The sequence below is a fragment of the Dipodomys ordii genome, unplaced genomic scaffold (genome assembly GCF_000151885.1).
Source record: "Dipodomys ordii isolate 6190 unplaced genomic scaffold, Dord_2.0 Scaffold19, whole genome shotgun sequence".
In the NCBI taxonomy this organism is placed as follows: Eukaryota; Metazoa; Chordata; class Mammalia; order Rodentia; family Heteromyidae; genus Dipodomys; species Dipodomys ordii.
The window spans coordinates 16,241,021-16,253,976 of NW_012267235.1; the positions used below are offsets into that span (position 1 = coordinate 16,241,021).

The 12,956-nt window shown below is 43.9% G+C and overlaps 1 protein-coding gene across 2 annotated transcripts in view; it reads left to right on the forward strand.

The window, feature by feature from the left end:
* Trpv1 (transient receptor potential cation channel, subfamily V, member 1) overlaps positions 1-10,502 on the forward strand; it is a 32,035-nt gene extending 21,533 nt beyond the window's left edge. For both annotated transcript variants that reach the window (XM_013013166.1, XM_013013167.1), the window contains exons 12-15: positions 1,394-1,719; positions 2,381-2,508; positions 3,502-3,617; positions 9,664-10,502. In XM_013013166.1, the coding sequence (XP_012868620.1) occupies positions 1,394-1,719; positions 2,381-2,508; positions 3,502-3,617; positions 9,664-9,836 (743 nt within the window). In that variant the 3' untranslated portion in view covers positions 9,837-10,502. The remainder of the gene's footprint in view (positions 1-1,393; positions 1,720-2,380; positions 2,509-3,501; positions 3,618-9,663) is intronic.
* Positions 10,503-12,956: the final 2,454 nt, after the last annotated feature.

Genomic DNA, 12,956 nt, shown 5'->3' on the forward strand with positions numbered 1-12,956 from the left:
CACACACACACACACACACACACCCCATAGTGAAAATTGGTTTTTGGAGCCCATAGAACTTTCCTTTCTGCCTGCCTGCCTGTCTTCTTGTCTTCCTTTCTGCCTGCCTTCTTCTCTCCCTTCCTCCTTTCTTCCCTCTTTCCCTCCCTTGGATTTTCTCTTTTTCTTTTTGCTTCATGGACTATTACTTTTAAATGATTGAATCATTTTTAAAAAAAATTTTTGCCAGTCTTGGGGCTTGAACTCTGGGCCTGGGCGCTGTCTCTGAGCTTTTCAGTTCAAGGCTAGCACTCTACCACTTGAGCCACAGCACCACTTCTGGTTTTCTGGTGGTTTATTGGAGATAAGAGTCTCTTGGGCTTTCCTGCCTGGGCTGGCTTTGAATCATGATCCTCAGATCTCTGCGTCCTGAGTAGCTAGGATTACAGGCTTTAGCCACTGGCACCCAGCAAGTAAATCCTTTTTATCAGCCTTTACTCTGATGCTCAGATTGTCTGAGGTTGGTCCTTGAGAGCCCTTCAAGAAGACTTCTGTGCCTTTTATTTGACATATGCACATCATGTTTGAAGCACGTGGCTCTGTTCTGATTTTCGTCTCAGTTCTGCAGTTACATGGGTTCTGTGGGAGAGTGGGAAAGCTCATCCAGGAGGGCCCTGGTTGAGATGGCTCTGGCATCTGTACCTGAAATCCCTGCATATCCGTAGCCAAAGGAAAGGATAAGGCCAAGGGGATTCATGATACTGATATGTATAACTATGTTGTACAACTGCTAAAGAACAGGGTGGTATGTGGGAAGAGGCTATTCTGCTTGACATCTAGCTCTAGAGTAGACAGAACCCCCAAGCAACACAGGCACACAGAGGGTAGCTGACAAATGAGATAAAGCTAGGGCTGATGTGTAAAATTAAGCAGGTTGTACATTGTACAAAGGTGACTATATTCACACTGTATTAACAGATTTATTATTATTTTTTATTTTTTGTTGGCCATGGGGCCTGAACTCTGGGCCTGGGCACTGTCCCTCAGCTCTTCAGCTCAAGGCTAGTGCTCTACCACTTGAACCACAGAGCCACCGCCAGCTTTTTCTGTTTATGTGGTGCTGAGGAATTGAACCCAGGGCCTCATCCATGTAAGGCAAGCACTCTACCACTGAGCCACCTTCCCAGCCCTAACAGATTTATTTTAACATTTTTCTAGCATATGAACATAAAGTCTTATTATGATAAAGCAGTATATTATGGAAAATTTCTGATAGTTGCACGCAAGGGTGCTCCATGTCTGAGCAGGTTTTTTGCTATCAACCCATCCTGGGTAGCAAGGCAGGAGAGTGGTGTTAGGGGCCCTGGAGTCTTGGCTTCCATCCAGCTGTACCTCTCCCTTCCATGGCCTGTAGCGGTGGTGACATTGATTGAGGATGGGAAGAATGACTCTGTGCTGGCTGAACCCACATTGCAAAGCAGGCGGGGTCCAGGCTGTAAGGTACAACCACCTGACAACTACAACAGCCTGTACTTCACGTGTCTGGAGCTGTTCAAATTCACCATTGGCATGGGTGACCTGGAGTTCACTGAAAACTATGACTTCAAGGCTGTATTCATCATCCTGTTACTAGCATATGTGATTCTCACCTACATCCTCCTGCTCAACATGCTCATTGCCCTCATGGGAGAGACTGTCAACAAAATTGCACAGGAGAGCAAGAACATCTGGAAGCTTCAGGTGGGACAGCTGGTAGGGAACACAGCCCAGAGGGCTACCTGTACTGCTGCCTCACACAGCTGGGCACAGCTAGACCTAGGACTAGCATCCATAGAAGTCATGTGTGGCTGAGATTGGGCAATTCTGGAGTGAAGGACATGTGGAGTGTCCATCACAGATAAATTTGGTGCAGGGTGGCAATTGATACTAGTCACATGGGGCAAAGGATGCTGAGAGCTCCCTTTCTGAACCATGCAGTCTATATATACCTCCTGTTATTAAGCTTCTCTCATTTAATCCCCCCTCACTTTGATAGGGATGGTTAGGTGTCCCAGGGAACACAGCTGCAAGAGGCAAAGCTAGGATTCAGGATCACTTGGAGTCCTTCCTTTTACCTACTGCCTGTATGGTGACCTGTGAGCTCCTTAGGGGAGGGTCTGGGGTCATTTATGGAACTGTCCCAGCCAGGCTCAGCAGGCACCAGGCAGATCTGAACTGGATGAGTTGAGCTCCTTCTTAGAGCATGAACCTGCCAGTCTGTGGAAACAAGCCCAGGAGAGGGGATCCTGGAAGGTCAGGTCTGAGGTATCAGAAGCTAGGAGATACCTTGAGAGGCTGATCCTGGCTAGTGGCTTCTGTCCCTCTGACCCTTGGCTGCTCAGCCCTTTGTGTCTTCCTGCAGAGAGCTATCACTATCCTGGACACAGAAAAGAGCTTCCTGAAGTGCATGAGGAAGGCCTTCCGCTCCGGCAAGCTGCTGCAGGTGGGGTTTACTCCGGATGGCAAGGACGACTACAGGTGGTGTTTTAGGTAAGACCTAGGTAGGAATCAATGCTTGAGAACCTGGGGGGTGCAGTTATGGGCATGAAGGAACATGCTTGGAGTCAGCTGTGGGTATAGAGGGCCTCTTAGGGCCTGTCAGGAGAATAGGAGACTTTTTGTTTGTTTCTTTTTGGTGTAGTCCTGGGGCTAGAACTCAGAGCCTGGGTGCTGTCCCTGGTTTTTGCTTAAGGCTAGAGCTCTGCCACTTGAACCACAGCTCCACTTTTGGTGGTTAATTGGAGATAGGAGTCTTACAGACTTTCTTGCTTGGGCTGGCTTCAAACTGCTGTCCTTAAATCTAAGCCTCCTGAGTAACTAGGATTACAGGTGTGAGCCACCAACACCTAGCTATTTTAATTTAAAAAATCAATTTCCTAGCATTCTATTCTATTGTATTCTTTCATTTTTGTGCTAGTAGTGGTGCTGAACTCAGGACCTGGGTTCATTCCCTGAGCCTTTTCCACTCCAGACTTATACTTTAGCATTTGAGTCATAACTCCACTTCTGGCTTTTTTTGAGGGGGGGAGTGGGTGGGTAGCTAATTGGAGAACAGGGTCTCATAGGCTTTCCTGCCTGTGTTAGCTTTGAATCATGATACTCAGATCTCAGCCTCCTGTGTAGGTAGGGCTACAGGCCTGAGCTACTGGTACCCCATAAAACTATGAAACTCTTTAGGCAGCTGTAGCTTTGAGAGCCCCTTAGGGCTTAGCTCTGGGCAAAAAAAACCACTGTAGATTCTAGCACATGGTCAAATGTTCAATGATGGAAAGTTTTAAGTGTCTGACGGGACAATCTGGTGAGCAGGGTCAGGACTAGAAATCTACAATTAAAGTGTCTCATGATGAAACTGGGGAGAGAAAGTGTCCCCAAAGCAGGCTCCTGCCCCTTGGTAGCTGTTTCCATGCTGATGTATTGGGAGTGGTATCGGGAAGCTGGGCCAGCCTGGGCAACCAGCTCCCTGACTTCACCTGTCACCTGCAGGGTGGATGAGGTGAACTGGACCACCTGGAACACCAATGTGGGCATCATCAATGAGGACCCAGGCAACTGTGAGGGCGTCAAACGCACCCTGAGCTTCTCCTTGAGGTCAGGCAGAGGTGAGGCATGAGGGCCAGTGCTGGGCATGGAGGGGCCTCCTTGGCCAGTGGCATGGCGTTGGGCAGGTGGGTCCCCATACTCCGTGAAGGCCTGGGTTCTGAGGCAGCTTCAGATGCCTGCCAGCCACACATCCCTAGCTATGGTACTCTAGAATGTCCTTAAATACCACACACTGAGGGCTCCTGGGGTTTCTACAAGCCAGTTGTGCCCACATCCCTGGCCCTGGCATTGCCTCAGGGCTCCTGAGAGAGAAGCTTAGGCCACACCCCTGCTTTTGAGGGCTACCCCACGTATGCAATCAGTTATGTGGGGCTATGGGGACATAAGAGTTGTATGGGAACACTTCTTTTAAATGGCACAAGTGGACAGGTGGAAAGGATGGAAGGGGAGAAAAGGGTACATCTGAAGCAGAAAACTTTGGGGAAAATTACAACCAGAATGTTGCCTAACAGTTAATGATCAACCTTTCACAGTAAGCATTAAATGAAAGGTATGATGAGCATGGCAAGTGTAGTACATTTGGAGGCACAATTATAACCTGAACTATTGGAAATTTTTTAATGGTGTGTGTGTGTGTGTGTGTGTGTGTGTGTGTGTTATAACCTGAACCATTGGAAATTTTTTAATGGTGTGTGTGTGTGTGTGTGTGTGTGTGTGTGTGTATATACTGGTCCTGGAGCTTGAACTCAGGGCCTGGGAGCTGTCCCTAAGCATTTTTCCTCAGGGTTAGCGTTCTACCACTTGAGCCAAAACTCCACATCTAGCCTTTTGGTGGTTAATTGGAGATAAGAGTCTCATAGACTTTCCTGCCCAGGCTGGCTTGGAACCCTGATCCTCAGATTTCAGCCTCTTGAGCATGTAGGATTATTGATGTGAGCCACCTGTTCCCAGCTTGTTTTTTGTTTTTGCTTTTGTTTTTAAAATATGGGCTAGGATATAACTTGGTAGTAGATTGTTTGTCTAGCAAGATTGCTTGTAGTGGTTCTAGGCTTGATTCCTACTACAAAATCAAAATACTATTATCATCCACAGATACACTAAATATACATAAAATTTTACTGGATTAATTATATTAACATTGTTCAATCATAATCACTATCTATCTCTAGAAATTTTTTTGTCATCTTGAACAGAAATTTTATCATCACTAATCATTAAGTCCCCCGTTCTTCTTTTCCTCAGATACTAGTAACTTGTGTTCCATTCTCTCATGTGAATTTTCCCACTCGTAAGTTATATAGAGGAGTCCAATAATATTTGTTCTTTTATGCTGGTGGGATAATGTTATATTACATGCATTATAACAAATTTAATTAATCCATTTACCTGTTGATTGGTATTTGGATTGGTTCTGCTATTTTGGCTATTGTAAATTATTATAATGAGCATTGGTGTATATGATTCTCATCTGTGATTTGGGGTATGCACTGAGGAGTGGAATTGCTGGACTATATGGTAATTCTGTTTAACATTTTGAGGAATAGCCAAAATGTTTTCCAAAGTAGCTTCATTCCTTTATATTTTCACTAGTAATGCCTCAATGTCCTGATTTCTTCTCATTCTCCTCAACAATTGCCATGTTTTTCTTTTTCTTTTAAGTATAATCATCCTAACTTTGAAGTGGTATTTCATTGTAGTTTTGATTTGTATTTCCCTAGTGACAAATGATATTTAACATATTATCTTCTTAATTGCCTTTTGTAAATATTCTTTATTTAAGTTCTTTATGCATTAAAATATTAGCTTTTAATCTATTCTGGATATTAATCATTTATCACATATGTGATTTATAATATTTTTCCCTTACAGCAGGCTGATTGAGGGCCTTGCACTCGCCACTTTGGCTAGACATTCAGCCTTTCCTTTTGATTTAGTTATTTTTTTCCTTTTGATTTTAGTTATATTTTTGCCTGGGCTACACTCAGATTGTGATCCTTTTACCTGCGCTTCCAATGCAGCGGCACCAGCTGCACCACTGTACCCAGATGAGAAAGTTCTTTTTTTTTTGTGCCAGTCTTGGGGCTTGGACTCAGTGCCTGGGTGCTGTCCATAAGCTTGTTTTTGCTCAAGGCTAGTGCTCTACTACTTGAGCCACAGTTCCATTTCCAGCTTTTTGGTGGTAAATGGAGATGAGTCTCATGGACTTCCTGCTCCAGCAGGCTTTGAAGCACAATCTTTAGATCTCAGCCTCCTGAGCAGCCAGCATTACAGGTGTGAGCCACTGGTGCCTGGCTGAGAATATTGTTTACATTTTTATGAAGTCCATAAATTGGACTTTTTTCATTTCTTTCCCTATCTTTTGGTATCACATCCAAGAAATCATCGCCAAATTGAATGGTATGAAAATTTCTTCCTATCTTTTGGAAAGAGGTTTTGTTTTTAATTTTTTAATATATTTTTATTGTGAAAATAATGTACAGAGGGGTTACAATTACATGGGTAAGATAATGAGCACATTTCTTATCAGTCATTGTAGTCTCCTGTTTTGTTTCCCCTTCCTATCCCTTCGTATCCTTTCCCCTCCCCTCCCTCCCCCTCCACCAAAGTTGTAAAGTTTGTTTTTTGACATAACGACTTGTACATCTCATTGTTGCAATGGGTCCTCCTGTATCCCTGTTTTAACAATTTGTTTTGTCCCTTCCCCTCCACATATACCAACATCATATTTAGTGAAAGCAGGGGTTGTACCATGGGGGAGGGGCATACAAGGCAACGAAGACATAATCTTATAAATATGTTAGAAGCAATCACATGAAAGATCTCTCTCTCTTTTTGTCAGTTGTGGGACTTGAGCTCTAGGTCTGGGAGCTGTCCCTGAACAATTCAGCTCAAGGCTTATGCTCTACCACTTGAGCAATCACGTCACTTCTAGTTTTCTGGTGCTTTTTTTTATTGTGATTAAGTGATTATGTAATTTCCCAAATTTCACAGTATTGTGGAATAATGATGCTCATTTAAAGTCACAAGCTCATTCTAACTTTTCCTGGAGCAAATTGTCTATCACGGTCTATAACATATAACGGTGTACACATATACACCATACATGCAGCAGCATGGGGATATTTAGTAGTGGTTCGAGCAGATGAATGGAAGTTCTTTGTTTCTTAAGTCCTGTTAATTTTGTCGTATCACATAACATTTTGGATTTAACATCCACTTATCAGGGAGACCATGTACCGTTTGTCTCTTTGCTCTTGGCTCATCTCGCTCAACATGATTCCTTCTAGCTCCATCCATTTCCCTGCAAATGCCATTATTTTGTCATTTCTAATGGCTGCATAATATTCCATTGTGTATAGATCCCCCATTTTTGGATCCATTCATCTGTGGTGGGGCATCTGGGTTGTTTCCATATCCTAGCTATTGTGAACAGTGCTGCAATAAACATGGAAATGCATGTGTCCTTGTATATTGGTTCCTGTTGTTCAGGGTAGATGCCTAGAAGTGGTATGACTGGGTCATAAGGGAGGTCAATCTTTAGCTTTCTGAGGACCCTCCAGACTGCTTTCCAAAGTGGTTGTATAAGTGTACATTCCCACCAGCAGTGTAATAGGGTTCCTTTTTTTTTTAAAGTAGTTTTAGTTCCCTATCATTTAAAAGTTGTTTTCTTGATTTGGTGTTTGGTTACTATAGACCTTCAGACTGTTTCTAAAGTTACAGACGTGAGTTCTAAAATTGCTGTTTGGCTTTTTATTTTATTTTATTTTTTTATTGACACTGGAGATTATACTCAGGACCTTGAGCTTGCTAGGCATGTGTTCCACCACTTGTTAGATGAACTTGTCCTTAAAAGTGACTGAAGAGCCAGGCAACAGTGGCTCATGTAATCCTAGCTACTTAGGAGGCTGAGATCTGAGGGTCATGGTTCAAAGCCAGCCCAGGCAGGAAAATCCGTGAGATTCTTATCTCCAGTTAGCCACCAGAAAACAGGAAGTGGCACTGTGGCTCAAGTGGTAGAGTACTAGCCTTGAGCTGAAGAGCTGAGGGACAGTGCCCAGGCCCAGAGGTCAAACCCCAGGACTGATAAAAAAAAAAGTGACTGAAGAATAAATCAAGTCTTGCAGAAAGTGCATACTTTTTTAAACCAGTTTTCCTGATGCTATATCTTTCATATTTGATATTGTATCATAAATGGTTCATTTTATATATTTCATAAACTTAAAAATCAACTTTTTATTGGGATGTAACATACATATAAAGCAGAGTTATTTCATTATTTAATTTCACTTTGTTTCATTTCATTTCATTATTTTATTTTAGCGCTAGAGCCTCATTGACCCTGAACAACTGGGTTCAAGTGCTCCTCCTGCTTCAGTTTCTTGAATAATCGGGGCTGCCCCACATAAGAGACAGTTTTTATAAATTTTAGGTAACTACTGCACATGTGTGCATGCCCACGTGTGTGTGTGTGTGTGTGTGTGTGTGTGTGCTGGTACTGGGGTTTGAATTCAGGAGCTCTTTCTTAGCTTTTCCATCAAGGCTGTGCTCTACTAGTTGAGCTACACTTCAACTTCTGGCTTTTGCTGGTTGGTTAATTAGAGATAAAAGTCTCTAGGATTTGTCTTCCCAGACTGACTTTGAATTGGGATCCTTAGATATCAGCCTCCTGTGCAGCTAGGATTGTAGTTGTAAGCCACTGGTACCAGCTTCAATGTGATATTAATAACAACAGCTGTGTTTAATAGAGCAGGCATGGGGGATGGTGAGAGAGTTCCTGATTTCACACTTAAAATTTATTAAGAATTTATTAAGGATTATTCCTTGGTCACAGTAGAAAGCCCAGCAAAGCATAGCTAGATAAATTCAGGTAACAAGGACTTCTCCCCATCAATCAGTGTAAATGATAGAAAGAGGTGAAAGAATGTAGGAGGGAAAGGCTGGGGAAGAAAAGTGGTAAATAGAGGAGCTAGGGGAGCATGAGGAGGGAGTCTTGGAGCTATAATGAGTGGTTGGGAACTCGGGCCTCCTTTGAGGGCACTAGAACTAGGACTGAGCCAAATAATCTCTGATGCTGGGTGTCCCTACCACTCAGTCAGCCAGTAGGTAGTATCCAAGTACTCACCCAGCCTGTTGTCTCATGGGTCCTTCTGTCTCTATGCTCAGCATTCTGAGCATAGAGATTTTTTTGTAGCAATTAGGACTTGGTTCCAGCATGGGGGAGGGAACTGGCCAGCACCTCATTGGCCAGCAGCTCATTGATGTGTGTTGTGCTGGACTAGTTACAATCACAATGCCCACTGCAGATGCCTTTGTGATGTGGTAGGTGTTGGATGCCAGCAGAAGGGCCTGGATCATAACACAAGGATGGGAGATGTGAGTTTAGGCGGGTTTTCCAGACAGATCATATAAAATGTGGCCATCCAAGGAGCTGGCTAACCAAACAAATGAAAGGACAACACCCTATCTTTGCCCTTTGGCTGTCATTTTCTGCGTTGGCCAGATGGTGGCTCTGAGGTGGTTATGGGAGTAACAACTTGGCCATCTTTAGGAGCTCCCTGAGACTTCTGGCTACATTTGAGCTTTCCTTGGCATTGTTCTCAATCTACAGTGCCCTGTTAGACTGTACCCCAAATCCTGGTTCTTTGGAACTCATCACTCTAGAGCTCATCTAGTATGGAGCCACTCATGGGAAAGATCTCAGTGTCATGCTGAAGAAACCTGTCTCTCATTTGGGCAGTGATGAAAGAAGCAAGTGAATAGTGTTTCATGAGGTCATAAGCATGCCAGGGTGGGTGAGAGAAGTTAGGATCTGACCCAAGTGGATGAGGCTCCCCAAGCACCTTCAGGAAGAGGAACGTACATCCTCAGGCCTCTGTTTATCTAGAGATTTTTTTTTATTGTGAAAATACCATATAGAGGGGTTACAATTACATGGGCAAGATGAGTACATTTCTTATCAAGCATTGTTGCCTCCTCCTTTGTTTTCCCTTCCCATCCCTTCCCTTCTTTCACCTCCCTACCCCCCATCTAGAGATTTGTGAGGTTAATAAGTAAGCCTTGTTTTATTGTATCCAAAGTAGTAATGACAGTTACTTGGCCCTTCAGTTTCAGGGAGAAACTGGAAGAACTTTGCCCTGGTTCCTCTTTTGAGAGATGTGAACACTCGAGAAAGGCACCCTGCACAGCCTGAGGAAGTTCATCTGAAGCATTTTACAGGGTCCCTTAAACCAGAGGATGCTGAGGTCTCCAAGGATTCTGTGGCTCCAGGGGAGAAGTGAGGGATGCCATGCAGAGTGCCCCCGAGGCTGGGCCTTTGAGTGCCACACTGCCATTGTGAGCTGCTGAGGGAACACCAGTGCCCTGTGTGTAGCCTGCCAGCCTGCCTGGGCCTGTGCCCGATACTGCGTTGACTGGGGTCGAGTCCATGGGAAGATTCCAGCCACCCGTCTCCAGGTGAATATCTTCAAACAAGAAATGACCTGCCTTTCAACTTTTTACTGACTGCAACACATGTTTGGTTTTTATATTACTGGAGTACAAGTATATGAAGCTTATGAAAACACTTCTCAGAACAAAACATTTCCTTTGATGTCAAAACCATTTGTATTTGTATTGTGCCCAATGTCTTACCTGCCTTGAATGGTTTATCATTTGCTCCCAGAGAAGGTGGGGAAGACTGGTCTCACTCCAAGCTCTGGAAGAATCAAGTTTTCCCAAGAGTGATTTTGGTGTGAAATAGGAAAGTCCCCCAGATATTAGCTCTATTGCTATTTAGATAAAAGTTCAGAACTGTATCTAAGTGATATGGTAAAAATTTTATCAATGAACTTCAATTGGTAGTAACTAGAAATAACCCTGTTCCCCTTCAGGACTAAACTCTTTCACCCTCATCTAGTTTGTCATCCTTAAAAATAAATAAAAGTATGTATATATACACACATGTACATTACAGGTGTGAACTGTGTGTGTGTGTGTGTGTGTGTGTGTGCATGCTCACAGTACCATGTACTTCCAATTACTAGGAACCTCAGGTCACCCTAGTTGTGCCATTGGTGACAGTCTTCCCTTGCCCTGGCCCATATCCAATCTACTCCTGTTTTTATGAATAAACCCTCACTGAAACCTTGCCTCACACAGTCATTTATTATTGTCTTTGGCTTTCACGATACAATGCTGAGTTGCATAATTGTACCAGCGACCAAATAGCTCACAAAGCCTAAAGTATCTACGATCTAGCCCTTTATAGAAAAGTTCAATGACCCTTATTTCTGTAAGGTCTGCTCCTGGATGCAAGCAGACTCCACCCTCCTCACAGCAAAGTCTCCACCCAGTACCTTCGTTACCTAGGCAACTGGCATACCTGCAAGAAGTCCCATCTGCCTCCGCTGAGGTCACATCTGAATTTGATGTGGCCACACCTTTCTCCGCCCATACCCTAGATAAGGCCTCACCCAGGCCCAGATGCTCTCTTTCCCAGCTCTCTTTCCCAGGTCTCTCCCAGGCCTTCCCCAGCATGTCTAATGAATAAACCTACCCCTTAACTGAATACCACGTGCGTGGTGCTGTTCTTACTCGGCTACCTCTTCTTTAAAAACCTAACAGTTTGGGGGTGGGAAGGTGGCTCAGTGGTAGAGTGCTTGCCTTGCATGCCTGAGGCCCTGGGTTCGATTCCTCAGTACCACATAAGCAAAAAGAAAAAAGCCGGAAGTGGTGCTGTGGCTCAAGTAGTAGAGCACTAGCCTTGAGCTGCAGAGCTGAGAGACAGCGCCCAGGCCCAGAGTTCAGGCCCCACGACTGGACCCAAAAACAAAACAAAAAACCTAACAATTTCCTTTATGGAATAGAACTTATTCTAGGAGAGAGATCTGTCCCAGACATGGATGAGCTATGTTAGTATCTGTGGATTGTTGAGTCACGAAATCATGGGACATTGGCTTATGAAAGGATGAATACTTCAAGCAGAGGCCAGGGCTTTGGCCCTACCATAAAAGGAAAATCTGGTGGTGATGCATGAACTCCGTGTTCTCCATTATGTCTGTTTCACATATGGGATCTAAGGAGGAGCCAGAGGGCTGACTGAAGTGAAGCATGCCTAGGCCCCAGGGAAGGTGAGTGTGGAGATGAATGAGAGAGTTTATGAAAGTGCTTGATGTGCATTATCCTTTAAATAACAGCTTGTGAAGAAGCTATTCTTAGCTGCATTTATAGATAAAAAATTATGGCTCTAGCAGCTGGCAAGGTTATCCAGCCAGCAAAGCATTGGGCTTGGATTTGATCCCAGGCTATATGGCTCTAAAGCCTGTCTTCACTGATGAGTCATGCTGCCTGGGGCACCTGGCCTATCCCTGAGTCTGGAGAGAGAAGCCTTGCTGTTGAGGCCTGCCACTCCCTGGTGTATCTGTAGGCTTGTCTTGAAAATATTGAATGGACATCAATTATCTGCAAATTTCTGCAAATTGGATCAGCTTTCAAACTTACTCAGAGCTGGAAAGAAATTCATGTGTGTTCCTTTAATCAAAACTTTTTGTGTAAATCTAGAGTTGTTAAAGAAAGGACATATTTGCAGAGATTCTCTTTCTTCTCTGTTAAAATTAGTAAATGGGGGGCAGGCAGTGGCTCTCACTTGTTATCCTATCTACTCAGGAGGCTGTGAGCTGAGGATTCTGGTTTGAAGCTGGCTTGGGCAGGATAATCCATGAGACTCTCATCTCCAGTTAACCACCAAAAGGCCAGAAGTGGCTGTAGTGGTAGACAGCTAGCCTTGAGAAAAAAAGCTCAGAGACAGTGCTCAGGCCTTGACTTCAAGCCCCAGGATCAGCACAAAAGAAAAAAAAAGGATAAATGATTTTTAGGGTGGTTTTAAGTTTACAGTGAAATCAAGCAGAAGTTTGATACCTCATATGTTTCCTGTTTCCTCTGTTATTGACATCCTGTCTCATAGTGGTACATTTGGTACAATTGAGGAGTCTAAGGGCTTCACTTCTTTTTTCTCTGTCCTTTAAAAGAACAAAAAGGCAGGGCATTGGGTGAATTAAGTTTCTTTGAATGTGAAAGAAAAACCATAAAAGAAAGCAGAAAAGAAAAAGAAGGAAGAAAAGAATTGGCAGACTCCCTGAGTGGGAAGGGCATTTCCCAGTCACTCTGTGAGGAAAAATCTGAGGCTTCTTTGTCTGGCCTGCTAGATCTTTGGTCCCTATACCTGCCTCTCTCCGGAGATGTACCTTGATTTGATTTGTTGAGTGATGGTTGCTCACTGCTGAAGGCCTTTCCAGTTGGATGGAAGTTCCTGTCTGGTTAGACCCCTCCCTTCCTGGGTGAATGTGGGAGAGCTTGCCTTCACTTGTGCACACATCTAAGTACACATGCAATTGGAACATGCTTCCTAGGGAAGAAACAAG